The sequence below is a fragment of the Theropithecus gelada genome, chromosome 15 (assembly GCF_003255815.1).
Source record: "Theropithecus gelada isolate Dixy chromosome 15, Tgel_1.0, whole genome shotgun sequence".
Classification (NCBI taxonomy): Eukaryota; Metazoa; Chordata; class Mammalia; order Primates; family Cercopithecidae; genus Theropithecus; species Theropithecus gelada.
Window position 1 is genome coordinate 35,428,357 of NC_037683.1, and position 18,748 is coordinate 35,447,104.

The 18,748-nt window shown below is 36.3% G+C and overlaps 1 protein-coding gene across 2 annotated transcripts in view; it reads right to left on the reverse strand.

Moving 5' to 3' along the window:
• FKTN (fukutin) overlaps nucleotides 1-18,748 on the reverse strand; it is a 70,906-nt gene that overhangs the window by 44,149 nt on the left and 8,009 nt on the right. The window contains exons 2-6 of one of the 2 annotated variants that reach the window (XM_025360771.1): nucleotides 17,372-17,462; nucleotides 15,985-16,177; nucleotides 7,845-7,904; nucleotides 3,171-3,374; nucleotides 56-333 (exon numbers count right to left, since the gene is read on the reverse strand). In XM_025360771.1, the coding sequence (XP_025216556.1) occupies nucleotides 56-333; nucleotides 3,171-3,374; nucleotides 7,845-7,904; nucleotides 15,985-16,089 (647 nt within the window). In that variant the 5' untranslated portion in view covers nucleotides 16,090-16,177; nucleotides 17,372-17,462. The remainder of the gene's footprint in view (nucleotides 1-55; nucleotides 334-3,170; nucleotides 3,375-7,844; nucleotides 7,905-15,984; nucleotides 16,178-17,371; nucleotides 17,463-18,748) is intronic. The other variant, XM_025360770.1, reaches the window with a different exon arrangement.

An 18,748-nucleotide genomic window follows, 5' to 3' on the forward strand; every position in this document is an offset into this window, starting at 1 on the left:
GAATTATGACTGAACACCACTCATTTCACATTTCACCTTTTGACTCTGAACTTACCTGTCAAAAGCTCCTGGATAACGACCAAACTGTAACTTTCGGAAAGGAACAAATTTCCTGTCAATGTGTTCTTTAAGTCTCAAGTGGCCGTGCCAGAGGTAGTTGCCACTCCTCTCATGGAAGACTACCAAGTGGATCGCATGAGTGGCCAGTTTGCAGATATAGTGCAGGGGGATTTCCGTTCCAGAAAGTGAGTCTATCCCGTCTAGCCGGGGATCTTTACTCTCAATCTTTAGGCACTGAAATCCCATATTCTCAGCTATCCGAAACCAGCCTTCCTAGAACCAAAGAAGCATCAAACATCAAGAAAAAACATTTAAACATGGAATATTTAAAGCCAAATACTAGTAGCAAAACAAAAGTGATTCTTACATTGAACTTGAGCCATATTTTTGTGCTAATCTGCTCTGTAAGAAAATTTTTAAATGAAGGTGATGGGCAGAAGGTAGTGGTGGGAGAAAAAAAGAAAGTAGCAAAAATACAAAGTATGTAGCAGGAAAGACACAGCCAAAGACTCTCTTTATGGGTTGGGCTCTGTGCCTCGCCCCTGTAATCCTAGCGCTTTGGGAGGCTGAGGCAGGCAGATCACTTGAGCTCACGAGTTTGAGACCAGCCTGGGCAACATGGTGAAACTCTGTCTCTACAAAAAATACCAAAAAAAATTAGCTGGGGTGTGGTGGCATGCACCTGTAGTCCCAGCTACTTGGGGGTCTGAGCCAGGAGGATCACTTGAACCTGAGAGGTCAAGGCTGCAGTGAGCCAAGATCGTGCCACTGCACTCAAGCCTGGGTGACAGAGTGAGACCCTGTCCCAAAAAAAAAAAAACACTCTCTTTATGAAAATTAATACAAATCCCTTCCTTGGAATGAGAATGCTCATATCAGTGTTTTCTGGTTAGTTTCTATAAAGTAAATGTTGATTTAAGGACAGCACTTAAAATTAAACTTGTAATTCTTAATTTAACTTTTAATAACCTTTATCTTCAAAAGTACTTCAAAAAAGTAGTTCTTTCATCTCAGAGTTTACATCCCAGCATCTTAAAATACTACCATAATAGAACATCATCATAATGTAAATCATTAGAAAGTAAACAAACATACTGTAAGACAAGCTTCATTTTCCAAAATCAATTGTTTCATTACCAACTGTAATATTCCCTTTTTCCCTTTTCTTTCTTGGTACACCTAAGAAGTAGAAAGCACTGACTGAGGGTGAGGGTAGCCAATTCAGAGAAAGACACTACTGAATAAAATAAAAGAAAGGCATTATCAGCTGATAAATTCAGGAAATATTTAAAAGGCGGCCAGAACTTGAGAGGAATGTGACCTTGGGTTATAGGAGGAAAGACTGACAGACAAAATAGGCAGAATTATGATATGGTTTGCTTTCTTATAACTATCAACAAGATAAGTAAAGAACAAAATAGTTGATCTGACCAATTGGTGTAAAGGCCTAGGTCAAGGTTGTGCTGCAAAAGTCCACTCCCAGTTGCCCTGGCAGAGGTCTGCTCACTTTATGGTAATGGCATTAACACAGAAAACTCACATGCAAATGGAGCCTTTCATTATTAGATCTAACAATCTGATTAGTTCCACATTGGGGGAAGTTTTGGGGGGGACTATCCAAGGGCTCTTGAATCTCTTGAATAGCAGGATGTCACATGTGCAAAAGGATAAATTTTTGGGAGGCTAAGGCGGGTGGATCATTTGAGGTCAGGAGTTCAAGACCAGCCTGGCCAATATGGTGAAAACCTGTCCCTACTAAAAAAAAAAAAAAACAAAAACAAAAATTAGCTGGGTGTGGTGGCACGCACCTGTAATCCCAGCTACTCAGGAGGCTGAGGCAGGAGAATCCCTTGAGCCCGGGAGACGGAGGTTGCAGTGAGCAGAGATTGCACCACTGCACTCCAGCCTGGGTGACACAGCAAGATTCCGTCTCAAACAAACAAAGAATAAACTTGAACCCATGTGCTGATTCTGGGTACGGCTGAGCTTTTGCTTCTTCCTCTGACTAAGGTAGTATCAGTTTTGCCAATGGTGGCATATTCCCCTTCTTCTAAAATAGTGATTCTCAAGGCAAGTGGGACTGCACCCAACAGACATTTTAGAAATTTGTGGGGATATTTTTGGTTTATCATGATAATAAACTGGCATTTAGAGTCCTAGGCCAAGAACACTAGACATCCTACAATCCAAAATATGAAAATCTATCCTGTGTACTATGTAATTTCAAATGTCCTGTCAGATAATCACGTAGTGAAAAATTTGTTTATAATTGTCTGAGCCTTTATTTCTCAGGAATACAATAGTCACGTCAACGGAGAAACAATTTTACTTTTTTGTTGTTGGAAACTTGTGCGCTAATTTGGAAAATCATATTGCCAACAATATCATTCATAATATGAGTTTATATTTGTAGCTAACACATTCTGTGATCCTACTTCTAAATACAAGCATCGGAATTACTTTATTACGCCTTCTAGTATAGTCATTCTGGAACATCTGCACACTGAAATACATACCATTTCCTTTTATTTCTAGGTTATATTATAGTTAATGCATTATACTGATTTGGGGAATTATGTATATAGGAGGGTTGTAATTTCTATGAACTTCATTTGGGGAAAATAAAGGGACATTATAAAATATTCTTTGTAAAAATAAGCCTTGTAGGCTTTTTCTATGAGATACCAAACAGTTCAACAGAAATGACCTAAAAATACTGATATTGAGAAGACGTCCCCCAGCAAAAAAGCAGAATCTTTCCTCTCATCTTCCTGTTGTGAACATGGATATGATATCTGGAGCTATGACAGCTATCCTGTGATAATGAGGTAAATGAATAAAGAATTTCAGAGACACAAGTCCTGACATCAGTGGCTAGCTAAACTAATATCAATAGCCACTAACCTTTTAACTTCTCATTATATAAGAAAAAGAAATCCCCTGTTTGCCTTAGTGATTAGTTGTATTGTTATTTATAGCTGAAAATATTCCTGATACAATTTATAAAGTGTTTTAGGAAATTTTTTAATGTTTTGCATTTTAAACCAGCCTAAACCCATACTATTTTGTAAAAAGAGAGACATTCCATTATCTGAAAGCAAATCACTTACCTCATTCTTCCATAGGTGATACTGCAGTGCAAATGCAGTAAAGTCTCTTGGAACACAGAAAAATGTGCATTGTGAAATGGAGCCTTGAGAAGTATTTTTGACTTGTTCAAAGTTCTTATTAATCAATTCCAATATCAAAGGATCAATAAGAAACACTGGTACATTTTGGTTGGATGTTAGCATAATAAATTTTTTAACTGCACGCTGTTTGAGAGAAAAAGAATTCTTGTATTTCTAGTAAGCCAACACAACAGCCTATTTTATAACATTTTAATGCATTAATTGCATAAGAATGCAGAGTATTTACCCAATAGATACTATGCTTATCATTGTGCTAAAAAATACAAATGATTAAATAGCACATATGGTCTCTGCTCTCAATAAGCAGTCTTCTAAGAAAGATGAACATTTTCAATATAAGGTGAAATATGCTATAATAAAAACATATACAACATACTATAAAAGTACAGACCAGTAAGCTACAAATTTGCCGTACATCAAAAGGAGAAGAAATTTCACAGAGGAAGTGGTATCTGACATGAAAATGTGGGGCTTACAAAATTATTCTCTTAATGTTAGCTAAATCTTTTCAAGCAAAATTGAGAGAACTATCTATCAGCTTTTAAAAATCAGTCTTGTTAATCTTTCAGAAACAAAAATCAGTTGTTTGTACCATTTTTCTTCATGTGTGTAATGCTGCTTAATAATCTTTCAAAAGACTCAGACCAAAATACACTGCCTGTTTGATGACTGCCATGTATAATATGCTTTTCTAATATCGCAATATTTCAAAATATAACTCTGCTGGGTAGTAACTACGGTCCCCTACTGAAAAAAACAAAAATTCAACAGTAGAATGAAAACAGACTAAATCACACTTAGGAGTAAGTAATACCTAACAGCAGCAAGGATAAATAGAGTATCTGGCATATACTATTGCTTAAAAGCCTACTTCAGTGAAAGCAAGACTTAAAGGAATGTTTGCCTATCAAAAAGGTGCTTCATGAAATTAAGAATAAATTCTTATTCAGAAAATTTGAAGGAACTCATAAAAATATATACAAGATAAATAAATAGACAAAGTATACAAGATAAATAAATATAAATCCTTTATAAGGATAAAGGATGAGATAAAGCTAAGAATCAGTGTCATTATTTGTTTTTAGTGTACAGTATTATGCAAATACCAAGAATACAATAATCTCTGCCTTATAGGGGTTTATTACCTCAGTGTGAGAAACAGCTAAGTAAAAAGTTAGGATAAACAATGTTACACCAAAAAATTCAAGTTAGATGACAGAAATTTCTTTAAAAATACAATTTAACAAAACTATCACAAGATGAAACAAAATCTGAATTGCCCTATACCTATTAAGGAAACTAAATTTGTTGGGAAAAAAAAAAAAACAGCCCTCAAAACAGCAAGGAAAAACTTCAGACTTAAGACAGTTCACTGGTGAATTCTATCATTTTTAAGGAAGAATACCAATTCTACAAAAACTTTCTCAGAAAATGGAGCAGGAGAAAATACTTCCTATCTGATTTTAAGAGGCCAGTACAATACTTAATAGCAAAACTTCTCTCGCCTGTAATCCCAGCACTTTGGGAGGTCAAGGCAGGTGGATTACCTGAGGTCAGGAGTTCAAGACCAGGCTGGCCAACATGGTGAAACACTGTCTCTACTAAAAATACAAAAATTACCCCGGCGTGGTGGCGTGCACCTGTAGTCCCAGCAACTCGGGAGGCTAAGGCAACAGAATCACTTGAACCCGGGAGGTGGAGGTTGCAGTGAGCTGAGATCACACCACCACATTCCAGCCGGGGCAACAGAGAGAAACTTCATCTCAAAAAAAAAAAAAAAAAAAGCAAAACCCGACAAAGACATTACAAAAACAAAGTATAGTCCACCATCCCTCATGAACATAGATGCAAAAATACTTAATAAAATATTAGAAAATCAATTCTAGTAACTAAAAAAAGATAAAAAAGGAAAGTAAATATCATGACCAAATAGTATTTATCCTAGGAATGAAAGGTTACTTTAGCATATGAAAATCAATCAATAAAATGTGACAAATCAACAGAAAAAAGGGAAAAACTATGATAATTTCAATATAGAAAAAAGCATTTGACAACATTCAATATCTATTCATGACTTAAAACTTTCAGCAAACCAGGAATAAAATACATCCTCAACTTGATGAAAGGCATGAACAAAAAATCTATTACTGAGTCGTGTGGGAGTTCTTCACATATCTCTGATACCCTTCCTTTGTGAGATAAATGTTTTACAAATATTTTCTACTCTGTGGCATGCTTATTCGTTTTCTTAATGGTGTTTTTTGATGAGGAGAAGTTTAAAATTTTAATAGTCCAATTTAGCTATTTTTTGTGTGTATGTGTCTTTTAGGGTTATTGCTTTCTGTGCTTTACACTAGGATAAAAAACAAGAAAGAAATGATTTTGGAAGAAAGATGAGATAACAGAACTACTACATAAAAGGTACTTTAATGTTTGTTTAATGGATCTCAGCTTGGTGTTAAATACAAATATGATGAACACACATAGCTTCATTACCATTATTAATAGAAATACAGATTAGGTCAGGGTCAAGGAGAGATTCTATAACTCACCTTCTAAACACATCCTCCAAGTTGTTATCAATACAATCATTAATGCTCCCTGGAAACGTGTTCAATTGATTCTAAATCCAATTAATTCTAAATCACTATTATCATCTGATGTTCAGTAATTCATTTTGTTTATAAGAATGAAAAACATCTTGTTGAAAAGAGATTATACTGAGACCACAATAGCCTATTCATCTGCCTGTGTATTAAAATTTTATTAAAACCTAAAAAGGCTTGGCAGGACTTGTTCTTAGTAAAAGACTAGTTCTTAATTATTATGATTTTCTTTTCTAAGTGCTCCCAAGTCATCTGTTTAATAACTCAATAAACACTGAGCCCTAGAATTTTACCAGGGCTCAATATCACACTATTGATGAGATTTCACCTTTTATTCCTTCTAAAAGTTTAGAAGTATATTAGTACTTCTGCTTTCCTGTGATTTTGCAAATATAGTGATTCACTGACCACATTTACAATTTTTTTTAGTCCCCTCAATGTAAAAGAGTGTAAAGAGAACTCACTGAATGTAAGCTGCTCTTCAACTTTTTGCTTGAGTACCATGGAAGTAAAGACTTTGAAAAAAATCCATTATTTTCTCCCACCTCAAGGATCACTTCTTGAATGAAAAGGATAGAGTCACGCTACTTTTTTCTATTATTTTAAGCTTTAAATTTTTCACAAATTCCATTTAAAAATCAGTGAACCTGTACCTTCTCCAACTGCTCTATTTACTAAAAGGTTTGGGAATGTTGTCAGAATGTTGTTGGTTAATACTGATAAAGGAAAACCTTTTATCCAACTGAAGCTACTACAACTTTAAATTTTTTTCTGAAATTGCTTTTCAGTGTACAGATGAAGACTCCTAATAAATGGCAAACCTGAAAAATTTATGTTTCTCTAAGTATCATCACATCTTATAATGTTAAAATGTATGATAGATCACCACTATTGCCTTTGGCTGTTAAATACTGAATTTTAAATCTCAGCAAATTGCTTCAACCACAGGATGATAAATCTGGTCCAAGTATTACATGTATGTGTTTTCTAAGGGTGGCATGGATGTAGAGAAGGGTTACAGAGAAGCATACAAAATACTTCTTTTTAATTTAATCTAAAATCTTTATAACTGTGACTGGGTAGTATAAATTCCAAGTATATCATGCTTACCTTTATCCTCAGAATACCCTAAATTCACAGAGCAAAACAATTGCTATTTTTTAATAAATTGAAAGTTTACATTGATACTTATAGACTAGAGAGCTGTGAAGCCTGATAAGAGGATATCCCCAACTTTACTTTTAAACAGTAGTTCAAAATCTACTTGGTGTTAGCAATGACCTAAAATGACCACTGCTTGGCGATCTGAAAATCCACTCTAATTTAAAGAGTTCCACATCTCTGGTTATAGAGAAGCCAAAGATTGAAGTGTATCATGAAATATCTGGTCATTCCCATAATGTATACTAACAATAAATGTTGTGTTTTATTAGTAACCCAGCAATGTTTTTCTTTCTAAATTTAGTTTTAAAACATAGGAAAATATATTTTATCAATGCGTAGGTTCTGAAATTTGTAAAACAAAACAAGGATATATTGTGTATATTGCTGGTTTCCTCTCATCTTATAAAGGAACTATGTTGAAAAGATTTTTATTCCTGATCATTACTTGTCCCTTATTCAAATATTCATCTGAATATTTGATTCATATATTCATTCATTTAGAGAAACACCATAGCTCAGTGAATGAGGGTTTTAGAGGCAGACAGAATCTGGTCTTACCAAATTATTAGTCAACTAACCTTAATCTCTCTAAGTGAATTGAGAGTAACAATATTTACTCACTTCTTAAAGTTTCTATAAGGACTAAATAAGACATTGGATAAAGCACTCGGTAAAGGGCCTGTTCCTTACCTGCCACTACCAACTGGTCACCCACCACACAAGGTAGCTATTATTACTACCACCATTCAACAAATACTTACGGAGTAAATGAATGAACTAAACGAACATTATAATTGAGAAATTTCTTGTTTATTCTACATACCCACTGTGTGCTATCAAATCCAATTCGGCTTCCTTTGGATTTTGACAAACCAGCTCCATTCTAGGAAGATAACAAAAGAACTTTTTAGTAAATTCAAAGCCCAGCATATAACATTACATTTTGGTTAGGCATGAGATTCAAAATACAATTAGCTTATAATCATTAAAAAGCATTATCCAATATCTATTTTTCACATAGTCATGAGCTAAGAATTCTACATTTTTATGATATGAAAATCCAAGATGGAAAACATTGATAGATTTGTAGTAAGTTAATTAAGTTATTAAATAATAAGGTAGACATGGTCAACATCTCTGAATCAATTAATTTCCATCAATGAATGGCAAACTCTTTGGAATTAGGGTTTGTCTGTTAAGGTCTATGGCTATATCTGCAATCTCAACGTATCTCCAAATATAAAATTAGTGTTTGTAGACTTTGGCAAAGTGATAAAGTATAATGTTTATTGAGGAGCTTCTAACAACCTATGATTATATGACATAAAATTGGAACTTATATTTAATAGGGAAGCAGGGCATACATGTTTGGAAAATTTGTAGCCTGGTCATGTGACAGAAAAGAAAAGTCCATTTTCAGGGGAGGAATTTAAGCAGGCTGCAGAAATTTGCATTAGCCAAGACAATGGGGAAAAGGCCTTGAAGGAATTTCAAAGACCTTTGAGGTAGCCCCTCCCATCACAGGCCTGGAGACCTAGGAGGGAAGAATAGTTTGGTGGGCCAGGCCCAGCGCCTGCCACCCTAAGTAGCCTCAGGACACTGCTCTCTGCATTCCAGGTGCTCTAGCTCTAGCCTTGGCTCAAAGCAGCATAGGTACAGATCAGGCTGCTGCTTCAGAGGGCACAAGTTGTAGAGCTGCCCAAGGCCTTGGGAGCCCACCCCCGTGTACCCTGGACATGAGACATGGAGTCAAAGAGATTATTTTGGGGTTTTAAGACTTAATGAGTAACCTGCTGGGTTTTGGACTTGCATGGGGCCTGTAGCCCCTTTCTTTTGGCCAATTTCTCCCTTTAGGAACAGGAGTATTTGCCCAATGACTGTACCCCCATTGAGTCTTGGGGGTAACTAACTTGTTTTTGATTTTACAGGTTCATAGGTGGAAGGGACTTGTGTCGTTTCAGATGAGACTTTGAACTTCTGAGTTAATGCTGGAATAAGTTAAGACTTTGAAGGACTGTTGGGAAGGCATGATTATATTTTGCAATGTGAGAGGATCATGAGATTTGAGGGGCCAGGGGCAGAACAATATGGTTTAGATCTGTGTCCCCACCAAATCTCACGTCAAATTTTAATCCCCAGTGTTGGAAATGGGGCCTAGTGGGAGGTAATTGGATTGTGGGGACAGTTTCTCATGAATGGTTTAGCACCATCCTCTTGGTGCTATTCTTGTGATAGGCAGTGAGTAAGTTCCCCTAAGATCTGGCTGTTTAAAAGTGTGTAGCATCTCCCTACTTTCTCTTTTCCTCCTGTTCTGGCCATGTGAGGCACAGGCTCCCACTTCACGTGCTGCCATGATTGTAAGTTTCCTGAGGCCTCCCCAGAAGTTGAGTAGATGCTAGCATCATGCTTCCTGTACAACCTGCAGAACGATAAGCCAATTAAACCTCTTTTCTTTATAAATTACCCTGCCTCAGGTATTTCTTTATAGCAATGCAAGAACAGATGAATACAGCACCTTAAACTTAACATGTACAAAAAAACTCCTGATTTTCACCATTCCTCAAACTTGCTCTTTCCAGTCTTACCCATCTCAGTAAACAGCAATTTTGCCATTCCAATTACTTAGGACAAAAATACTAGAGTTATCCCTGATTCATTTCTGTCACTCTAATACCCTACATCTAACCCATCAACAAATCCTGAAAACTCTAACTTTCCATTTCTCACCAACTCTACCATCAACTCTCTTGTCCAAATCATTAGCATCTCTTATGTAAATTACTAGAATAGCCTTCTAACTGGTCTCTCTGTGTATTAATCTGTTTTCACACTGCTGATAAAGACATACCTGAGACTCGGCAATTGATAAAAGAAGTTTAATGAACTCACAGTTTCAAGTGGCTGGGGAGGCCTCACAATCATGGCAGAAGGTGAAAGCTACGTCTTACATGGCAGCAGACAAGAGAGAATCAGAATCATGCAAAAGGGGAAATCATCACATCTCCCCTTATAAAATCATCAGCTCTCATGAGACTTATTTGTTACCACAAGAACAGTATGGGGGAAACCACCTCCATGATTCAATTATCTCCCACCAGGTCCCCCCGCCAGCACATGGGAATTACGGGAGCTACAATTAAAGATGAGATTTGGGTGGGGACACACCCAATCTATTCTCATCAGAGTGGCCAGACTACTTGTTTTAAAACAATAGTCAGATCACGTCGCATAGCTCAAAACCTTCCTATGTTTCCCAGTCTCACTCAGGATAAAAGTCAAAGTCCTTATAATGGCTTACAAGACCCTAAGTAATAGGAAACTCTAACCTTACCTACTATTCTCCCCATCACTCATTTGTCTACAGCCACATTGATCTCTATGCTGTTCTCAAAACTGATAGACATATTCCTGCCTCAGGGCTTTTGTACTTCCTTTGTTTTCTACTTAGTATGCTTCTACTCTAGACATCAAAATACTCATTCTCTTTGAACAGGTTGTGTCTTCTATTTGTAATGACCTTTCCATCTTTTTCACTTGAGGAACTCCTCATCCTACAAGACCAACTCAAATTATTATTTCATCCAGGAAATATTCAGTAATCGCCTTCCCAAGTATGTTATTCAGTAGTCTCTCTTTCCTGTAAACCTTGTACTTACCTCAGCTTGAAGGGACAAGGTTAAGGACATTGGAGGGTCCAGTTTTAGAGGGCCCGAAGATTATATTATTTTGTTAGTACTCCCCCACTTTTTTTTTGTTTTGAGACGGAGTCTCACTCTGTCACCCAGGCTGGAGTGCAGTGGCGTGATTTCAGCTCACTGCAACCTCCTCCTCCAGGGTTCAAGTGATTCTCCTGCCTCAGCTTCCTGAATAGCTGGGATTACAGGCAGGCATACGTCACCACACCCATCTAATTTTTGTATTTTTGGTAGAGACAGGGTTTTGCCATGTTAGCCAGGCTGGTCTCAAACTCCTGATCTCAGGTGATCCACCCGCCTCGGCCTCCAAAAGTGCTGGGATTACAGGCATGAGCCACCGTGTCCAGCCATTGGCCCTTCTTAAGAAAGAATGTAAAAATATCTTTTGCAAATAAAATAGCTTTAAAATAAAATAAGTAGCTTTAAACTCCAAGGTAGCAAATACTAGAGTATTCTTTCCTGAAAAGCCTGAAAGCTTTGCAGTCCTTCTTACCATAGTGCTGCAGGCATTTACTGCTACTAAATTTGGGTTGGAATCAAAGATAAAATCCATTTTTCATCCCTGTCTCTAATACATAATCTTAAGGGTCTCTGAAAATCACCTTTAAGTTCAAGGATGACTTAGAATCTTGGTTTTTATGTTGATGACGCTAACCTATAATTTCACACTGATCAAGACTATGATTCTGTACTCTTTGGCTACCAAATCAAACGTTTAATTGAACTAGAAATAATTTTTACATGAATTTATTTATCTAAGCATATCCCACAAAACACTGCTCATTGAACAACAGAGGAATGCAATTTAGATATAATCAGTAAACAAAGTTAACAATAGTTCAGGTTCTCTTCCTATGTCAGAAGAAAACCATTAGAAAACTGGGGATGCATCTATACTTCACTAAAGTTTGAGTTCAAAAATGCTGCGTATAAGTGAGATTTAGTTTAACAAAAACCCAAAAGCTTAAAATTTTTCCAAAATGACATTGAAAACAATTTAAAAGTTGGTATCTTTAGCATCTAATTAGTCTAACTATCCTTACTATTTTTATTTCATGTATGTACATATTTGTTTATTTTTTGAGACAGGGTCTCCCTCTCTTGCCCAAGCTCACTGTAAACTCAAACTCCTGGGCTCAAAGGGATTCTCCCACCTCAGTCTCCCAAGTAGCTAGGACTACAGGCATGTGCCACCAAACCCAGCTAATTTTCTTATTTTTAGCAGAGATGAGATCTCACTATGTTGCCCAGGCTGGTCTTGAATTCATGGGCTCAAGCGATCCTCTCGCCTCAGCTTCCCAAAGTGCTAGGATTACAGGCAGGCACCTGGTCTCCTTACTATTTTTAAATAAAGCTTTTTTTTTTCCTAATGGCATAGAGAAACTGCTTGTATTCCTTACAGATAGTATCCTGTTTTCACACTAAAACATACAGGAAGCATCTATACTCTCATCAGCATCTGTCCCAAATTAAATTATAAATATTAGGCAGGAAGAAACCACCTCATTCATTGTTTCTATTGCCTTGGCAAAATATTCTACAAATTGTGACTTTTAAATAACAGTTTCTGAATTCATGAGTAAATTTAAAAATTCCATTTTAAAGGATACAATTACTGGGCTACAATGGTTTAAAATAATTTCCATATATTAAAAAAAAATTTTTTTAAGACACGGGATCCCTGTGTCACCCAGGCTGGAGTGCAGTGGCGCAAAGACAGCTCACTGAAGCCTCAACCCCCCAGGCTCAAGTGATCCTCTCACCTCAGCCTCTTGAATAGCTGGGACTAAAGGCACACGCCACCATGCTGGGCTAATTTCTGTATTTTTTGTAGAAATGGGGTTTCGCCATGGTGCCCAGGCTGGTTTCAAACTCTTGGGCTCAAGCAATCTGCACGCCTCAGTGTCCCCAAATTCTGGGATTACAGGTGTGAGCCAGTGCCCCCACTCCATATATTTCAATGAAATAAAAATAATCTGTGATATTTTAGAACTTACATGTTATAGTGTCTACCTATTATCAAAAGTAAACATAAAAAACAAGAATCTAGTGTGAATAACGAACTTTACAAAATTAATGGTATATAAAGGTTACCTGAACTTTAGTTACATACTACTTCTGTTCAAAGATTATATTTTCTTTAATGAATAAGGCATTATTACTAAGGCAGTTTGCATGGTATGGACACAATACAACAAATACTATTTTCATTATAAAATTTTTAAAAATAATAATAACAGCCAATTTTTACTGTTTTCTTTCTGTATAACATGCATTGTTCCAAATAGTTTATGTATATCAATTCATTTAGGCTTCACAAGTCTACGAGGTGATCCTGTTATTGCCCCCCATTTTGTAGATAAGGAAACAAAGGCATTTAGAAGTCAAGTAATTAACTCAAGATCCCACAGCTAATAAGCAGTATAGATGAAGTTTAATCTCAAACTGATGTTCATGCTCTCAACAACTATGTTACATTGCCACCAAGGGAAAAGGGTCGAGACAGCAGTTCTTTATTAGAATTTAATATATAATTAAGATGGGATTTTTAATCAATGAGTAATTCAATAAGGGATATTGGGACAATTGGTTAATCATTGGGGAAAATGTAAGTTAGATGTCTTATTCATACCTCCTACTAAAATAAATTCAATTTAGTGAAAAAATTTAAACATTACATAGACAAAATACAGTTAAATATTCCCATAATCTTGGGCTAGTTATAACATAAAAACAGATGCCTTAAGGAAAAAAGATCTTGACATCTGTCTACTTATACGTTAAGTACTAATTTATTGAGGGAGTATATCATGAATATAAAGTTAAAAGGCAAATTACAAGTCAGGAATAATATTTGAAACATATATGATGAAGGTTTAATAACCTTCAAACTATAAAGAACAGCTACAGAAAAAGACAACATCATCAGGAACATATGTGAAAGACACAAATAAGAAGAAGTAAGAATACAACTAAAAAGAACCAATATACATATGGAAAGATGTTTAACCCCACTAGTAATCAAAGAAATGACCTCTAATGGAGTTGAATAGCTCTCAGTTTCTGAATATTACGAACACTAAAAATTAATGAAGAATAAGGTTTTGGGGTAGACTCCTCAGGTTCACATTCCATCTCCCACACTTAATAACTATGTGATATTGGGAAAATTAGTAAATCTCTCCAAACCTCAGTGTTTTTGCTGGAAAAATGGGAAGAACAAGATCTATTCAACTTGTTGTTTTAAGAGTTAAATGTAGGTAAAGTGCTTTGCATAGGGCCTACTCAATCAAGCACATCAAAAAATGTTAGCTGCTATGGCAGACACTATAGGTAAGCTGACCTGACACCAATTCCCAAACCCCTTCTCTTCTGTAGTCTCTATTATAGAGGCTGGAAAAGCTAAATAACAAGAGTAAAACCTTACTACCCCAGATTCTCTTATATTTGGGAATCTGCTGGCCACTGTCACAAAAGTAGAAGCCTGCTAGATCACACTATTACTTCTTCTAGCCTTGACTGTAGCACAGGAAATACCAAGAGAATTTTAGAGGCTCTAGACTTACAGATATGGACAGATAATTCCTCTATTTGTTTAAGCTACTATTAGCCAGCCATCTCTAACTGAAACAGATGCCATTATTATTGTTATTCCTATTTATGAAAACATACGAGAAATCAGGCATACTGCTTATCCTTATGAAGGATAACTTTGTAATACATAACAAAAATCTAAAATGTGCATATTAGATCTAGAATTTCTAGTCTAGGGCTTTATCCTAAGAAAATAATCAGGAAAGGGTTGAAGATGTCACAGAAAGACATTCATTGGATAAACAGCCAAGATCACAGGTAGATTCAGTATAGTCCCTTATTTTTAAAATTATATAGCCTGGAAAAAATGGAGCTAGGGACATTAGAGGTCAACTCTACACATCAGATACTGGGTGGTTTGGGTAGATAAATTATTTAACATCTCTCTTAACAGTTTTGGTTCTCCAGGCTAGCTGCAGTGGCCCATACCTGTAATCCCAGCACTCTGGGAGCCTGAGGTGACAGAACTGCCTGAGGCCAGGAGTTCAAGAACAGCCTGGGCAACACAGTGAGACCCCATCTCTACAAAAAAAAAAATTTTTTTTAATTAGTCAGGCGTGATGGCATGTGCCTGTAGTCCTCCTAACTACTCAGGAGGTTGAGGCAGGAGTACTGCTTGAGCCCCAGAGTTCAAGGTTACAGTGAGCTATGATTATGCCACTGTACTTCAGCCTGGGTGACAGAGCGAGATTCCCTCTTAAAAAAAGAAAGTTTCAGTTTTCTCATCTGTCAAAATTAGGTCTAATAACCCCATGTAACAATGCTGCATAATAAACTTCCCCGTCTTATGGCTTATAAGCATCTATTTCCTCCCTCACAAATCTGTGAGTCAGAGGGGCAGCTATGCTTTGGTCTGCTCCACACATTTTTCTCTTCTCCTATAGGTCAGGGGAGCATAAAAACTAAGTCAAATCACAACAGCCTATTTGAAGCTTCTGCATGTGTCAACATTCTACTGTTCAAGCCCAATATAAAAAAGGCAGGGAAGTATACTCCCCTCTAGCTGAGGAGGGGCGCAAAGTGATTAATTCTGATGAATAGTTCTAACAAATGAGGATAAAAACATAAAAAATAGATATATTTTTCTTCCCTACAATTGTTTTTAGGATTACATTGAGCATGGAAAGCGTCTAGTACAATTCTCAATAATGGTAGCAATTATTATAATACACCCCAGAGACAGTGTCTGGCAACTTTTCACAATGTAACAACACCGTCACAATTTCGGAATTCCTTATCTGGTATATTCTACGGAATCTTCAGAAGCTATTGATTTCCACATCATTGTCTCTACTTTATTCCTATACATACAGATAAAGGTAAGTCATACCATTATACTTCTCCAGTAGGTACTAAATTAAAATATATGCTGTACTAAAATAAACTAATTTTGACATTTTATCAAAATTATTTATCATTGAGTTCATTTAAATGAAGGATAATCTGTTTAACAAAATAATAATTTTAATAGATTAAACATCATTGAAACTTAGCAACTCTGTCTTTAGTGTGCTAAAGTATATTTAACTGAATTTTTAATTGTTTGCTGCACCTCACAAAGATGCAAGAATCTGAATAACCATGATTAATATTATGCATTGCAAAGAGAAGTGTGATCAGAAAATATACAATGATAAGAAAGGAGGAATGATAAGAAAAGAGGAATAAAATTACCTTTGTTGATAAATAGTGCTTGTAGTAGTACAACTGAAACAGCAGAAATGCAGAACTTGTCAGCGTTAAAAGGGCCAAAACCACGTTCTTATTGATTCTACTCATTAGTCTGTGGTGCTCACTTGGTTGTCTTCTGAAAGTATCTCAGTCGTTTTCATCTTTTTGGATTTGGAAAGGAAGATAATTTTGTTTTCTGTGAACAAAAAAGACATTTTTAAAGAGACAAAAATCTCTTTAATTTTTTACCTGTAATAACCAAAAATAGAACCAAGAACAAACTAAATTTCCACAGGCATTCTTTGATCTGGTCATTTTCTATGCTAAAGAAATAACCAAATATGAGATCAATGATGAAAAAACAAAAATGTTTATCATTGCTTTTTTTTATAACAGCAAATAACTGAAAACATAAATAGGATATTTATAAAAACTGAGCAACAAAGTTTGAGAGGTGCTTTTTTCCTCCAGTTTCTGATTAAGAAAAACTGGTATGAGAACTCAGAATTTGCATTTCTGACAAGTTCCCAAATGATGCTGATGCTGCTGACAATGCTGAGAACCACTTCCAAAGGAGAAACTGAGAACATTTTTCATCAAGGAACACAGCCTGTAAGACAGCTCTTTGTTGCTTTTCGAGTTTGTGTGTGATCTCAGATGCGGATGTGGTCAGTTTTTATTAACACTCCATGTATGTTTTCAGTTTTTCAACTGCAAACAATGCCACAATAAACATTTTGTTCTTTCATCTTAGGTCTCATCTCTGATTATTCCTTTAGGATAAGAAATTTAATACAGTACTACTTCTTCCTACCTTGTCACCAGTTTGATTTTGGTTAAATACATTTAGTTTTTCAAGTGCTTACATTTATTCCTTCAATCCTTCAAATATACTGACACCTCTATTACGTTTGATATCTAAGGTTTATAAGTCTTTTGTTCTCCAGCTATAAAATAAGAAGAAATTTATACTACATTCTGTCTTCTCTCCCCTTTCAATCTCAACTTCTATTAGTTATTTCTACTTGTTACAGTTCTATTGTATTCCATAACTATAAATCTCATAGTTATTTTGGTCTTATTCCTACAATGTCCCCTGCCAATCCATTTGCTATATCATCTCTGTTCATCTGTTGGATGACTGATATTCATCTTCTTGCAGTTTATCAAAAAGAACTTAGAGGTACCACTTACCTTGAGCTTTTGCCTTGTTCAAAAATAGTTGTCAATCTGGCTGCGAGGTTACACTGTCTTTCCCCAATGACTTACACACTTTGTACCATTGTCCTGTAGTGCTAAATATTCCCTTGACAGTATCTGATTTCCCAAACCAATCCCCCGTAAGTAATTTAATCTTTTTATTGGGATGAGCAAAGAATGCATTCCTTACCTTTGAAATCCAATTTTTTAAAAACTAGGTTATACAAGGATGTTAATGACTGTATATTAGTTTTTCCTCATTCAACTTGTTTCCTTTCAATCTGTAGAATAAAGATTTTTTTTTGAGACAGGGTCTCACTTTGTCATCCAGGCTGAAGTATAATGGTGCAATCATAGCTCATTGTAACCAGAAACTCCCAGGCTTACGTGATCTTCCTATCTCAGTCTCCTGAGTAGCCAGGAGTAAAAGTATGTGCCACCATGCCCAGCTAACTTTTTAAAAATTTATTTGTAAAGACGGGGTCTTGCTTTGCCTGAGCTGTCCTTAAAACTCTCATCCTTAAGAGAACCTCCTGCCTCAGCCTCCCAAAGTGCTGGAATTACAGGTGCGAGCTACTACTGAGACTGACCTAAAGATTTCTTTACTTTGCAGAAGGTTTTCTTAAATATTTTTTCTGTTATAACATTGAATTCTCTAATTTCAGAACTACAATTAAGCCTTTTTTTTGAGATGGAGTCTCTCTCTGTCACTCAGGCTGGATGGAGTGCAACGGCACGATCTCAGTTCACTGCAACCTTCGCCTCCCGGGTTCAAGCAATTCTCCTGTCTCAGCCTCCCGAGTAACTGGGATTACAGGTGCCTGCCAGCACTCCCAGCTAATTTTTGTATTTTTAGTACAGAAGGAGTTTTGCTATGTTGGTCAGGCTGGTCTGGAACTCCTGACCTCAAGCAATCCACCAGCCTCGGCCTCCTCACCTACTTTTCTAAATGGGAATATAATTTACTCCTTAACTATGGAAGAAAGAAGTAAGGGTATATTCTAGACTAGAGGGTGGTCTCTGGTATACAAGAAAACTCTTTCTGACAGAGTATTTTCTACATGTGTATATGTGAGAAAGGCAGAGAATGTGTATGAGAACACGTGGGAAAAGCATTTAAACATTACTTCTTCCAGATGTCAGAGACAGGCAGCAAAGAGCCACTCACTATCTCTCTTCTACTTTGCCTCAGCAAGACAGTGCTTACTGCAAAGACAGGGTATCTGTGCGCTTCCTCATTCACTCTTCCTTCCTTGCTAGTTCATGTTGCCAAACAATCCGAGGAAATTCCCATTGCCTTTCTATGACTCCCCATCCCACTGTAAACAGAAGATGACTCTTTGCTCTGCCAGCTCTATCTGAGATCTCTTTCTACCAGCATTCTCTTTTAAGCTCTTCCTGCTTACATGTGGCTGCCATTTCTCAAATATTTCAATTTGGAGTTACAGGTCTTCCAGTCTCAGCAAAGATGTAATTACATCTCTTTCTCTCATTTTCCTTGTTGCTTCATGGTAATTTCAGAGAGAAGACAAATGTCTTTACCATCTTAAAATCAAGTCTTGGTTTG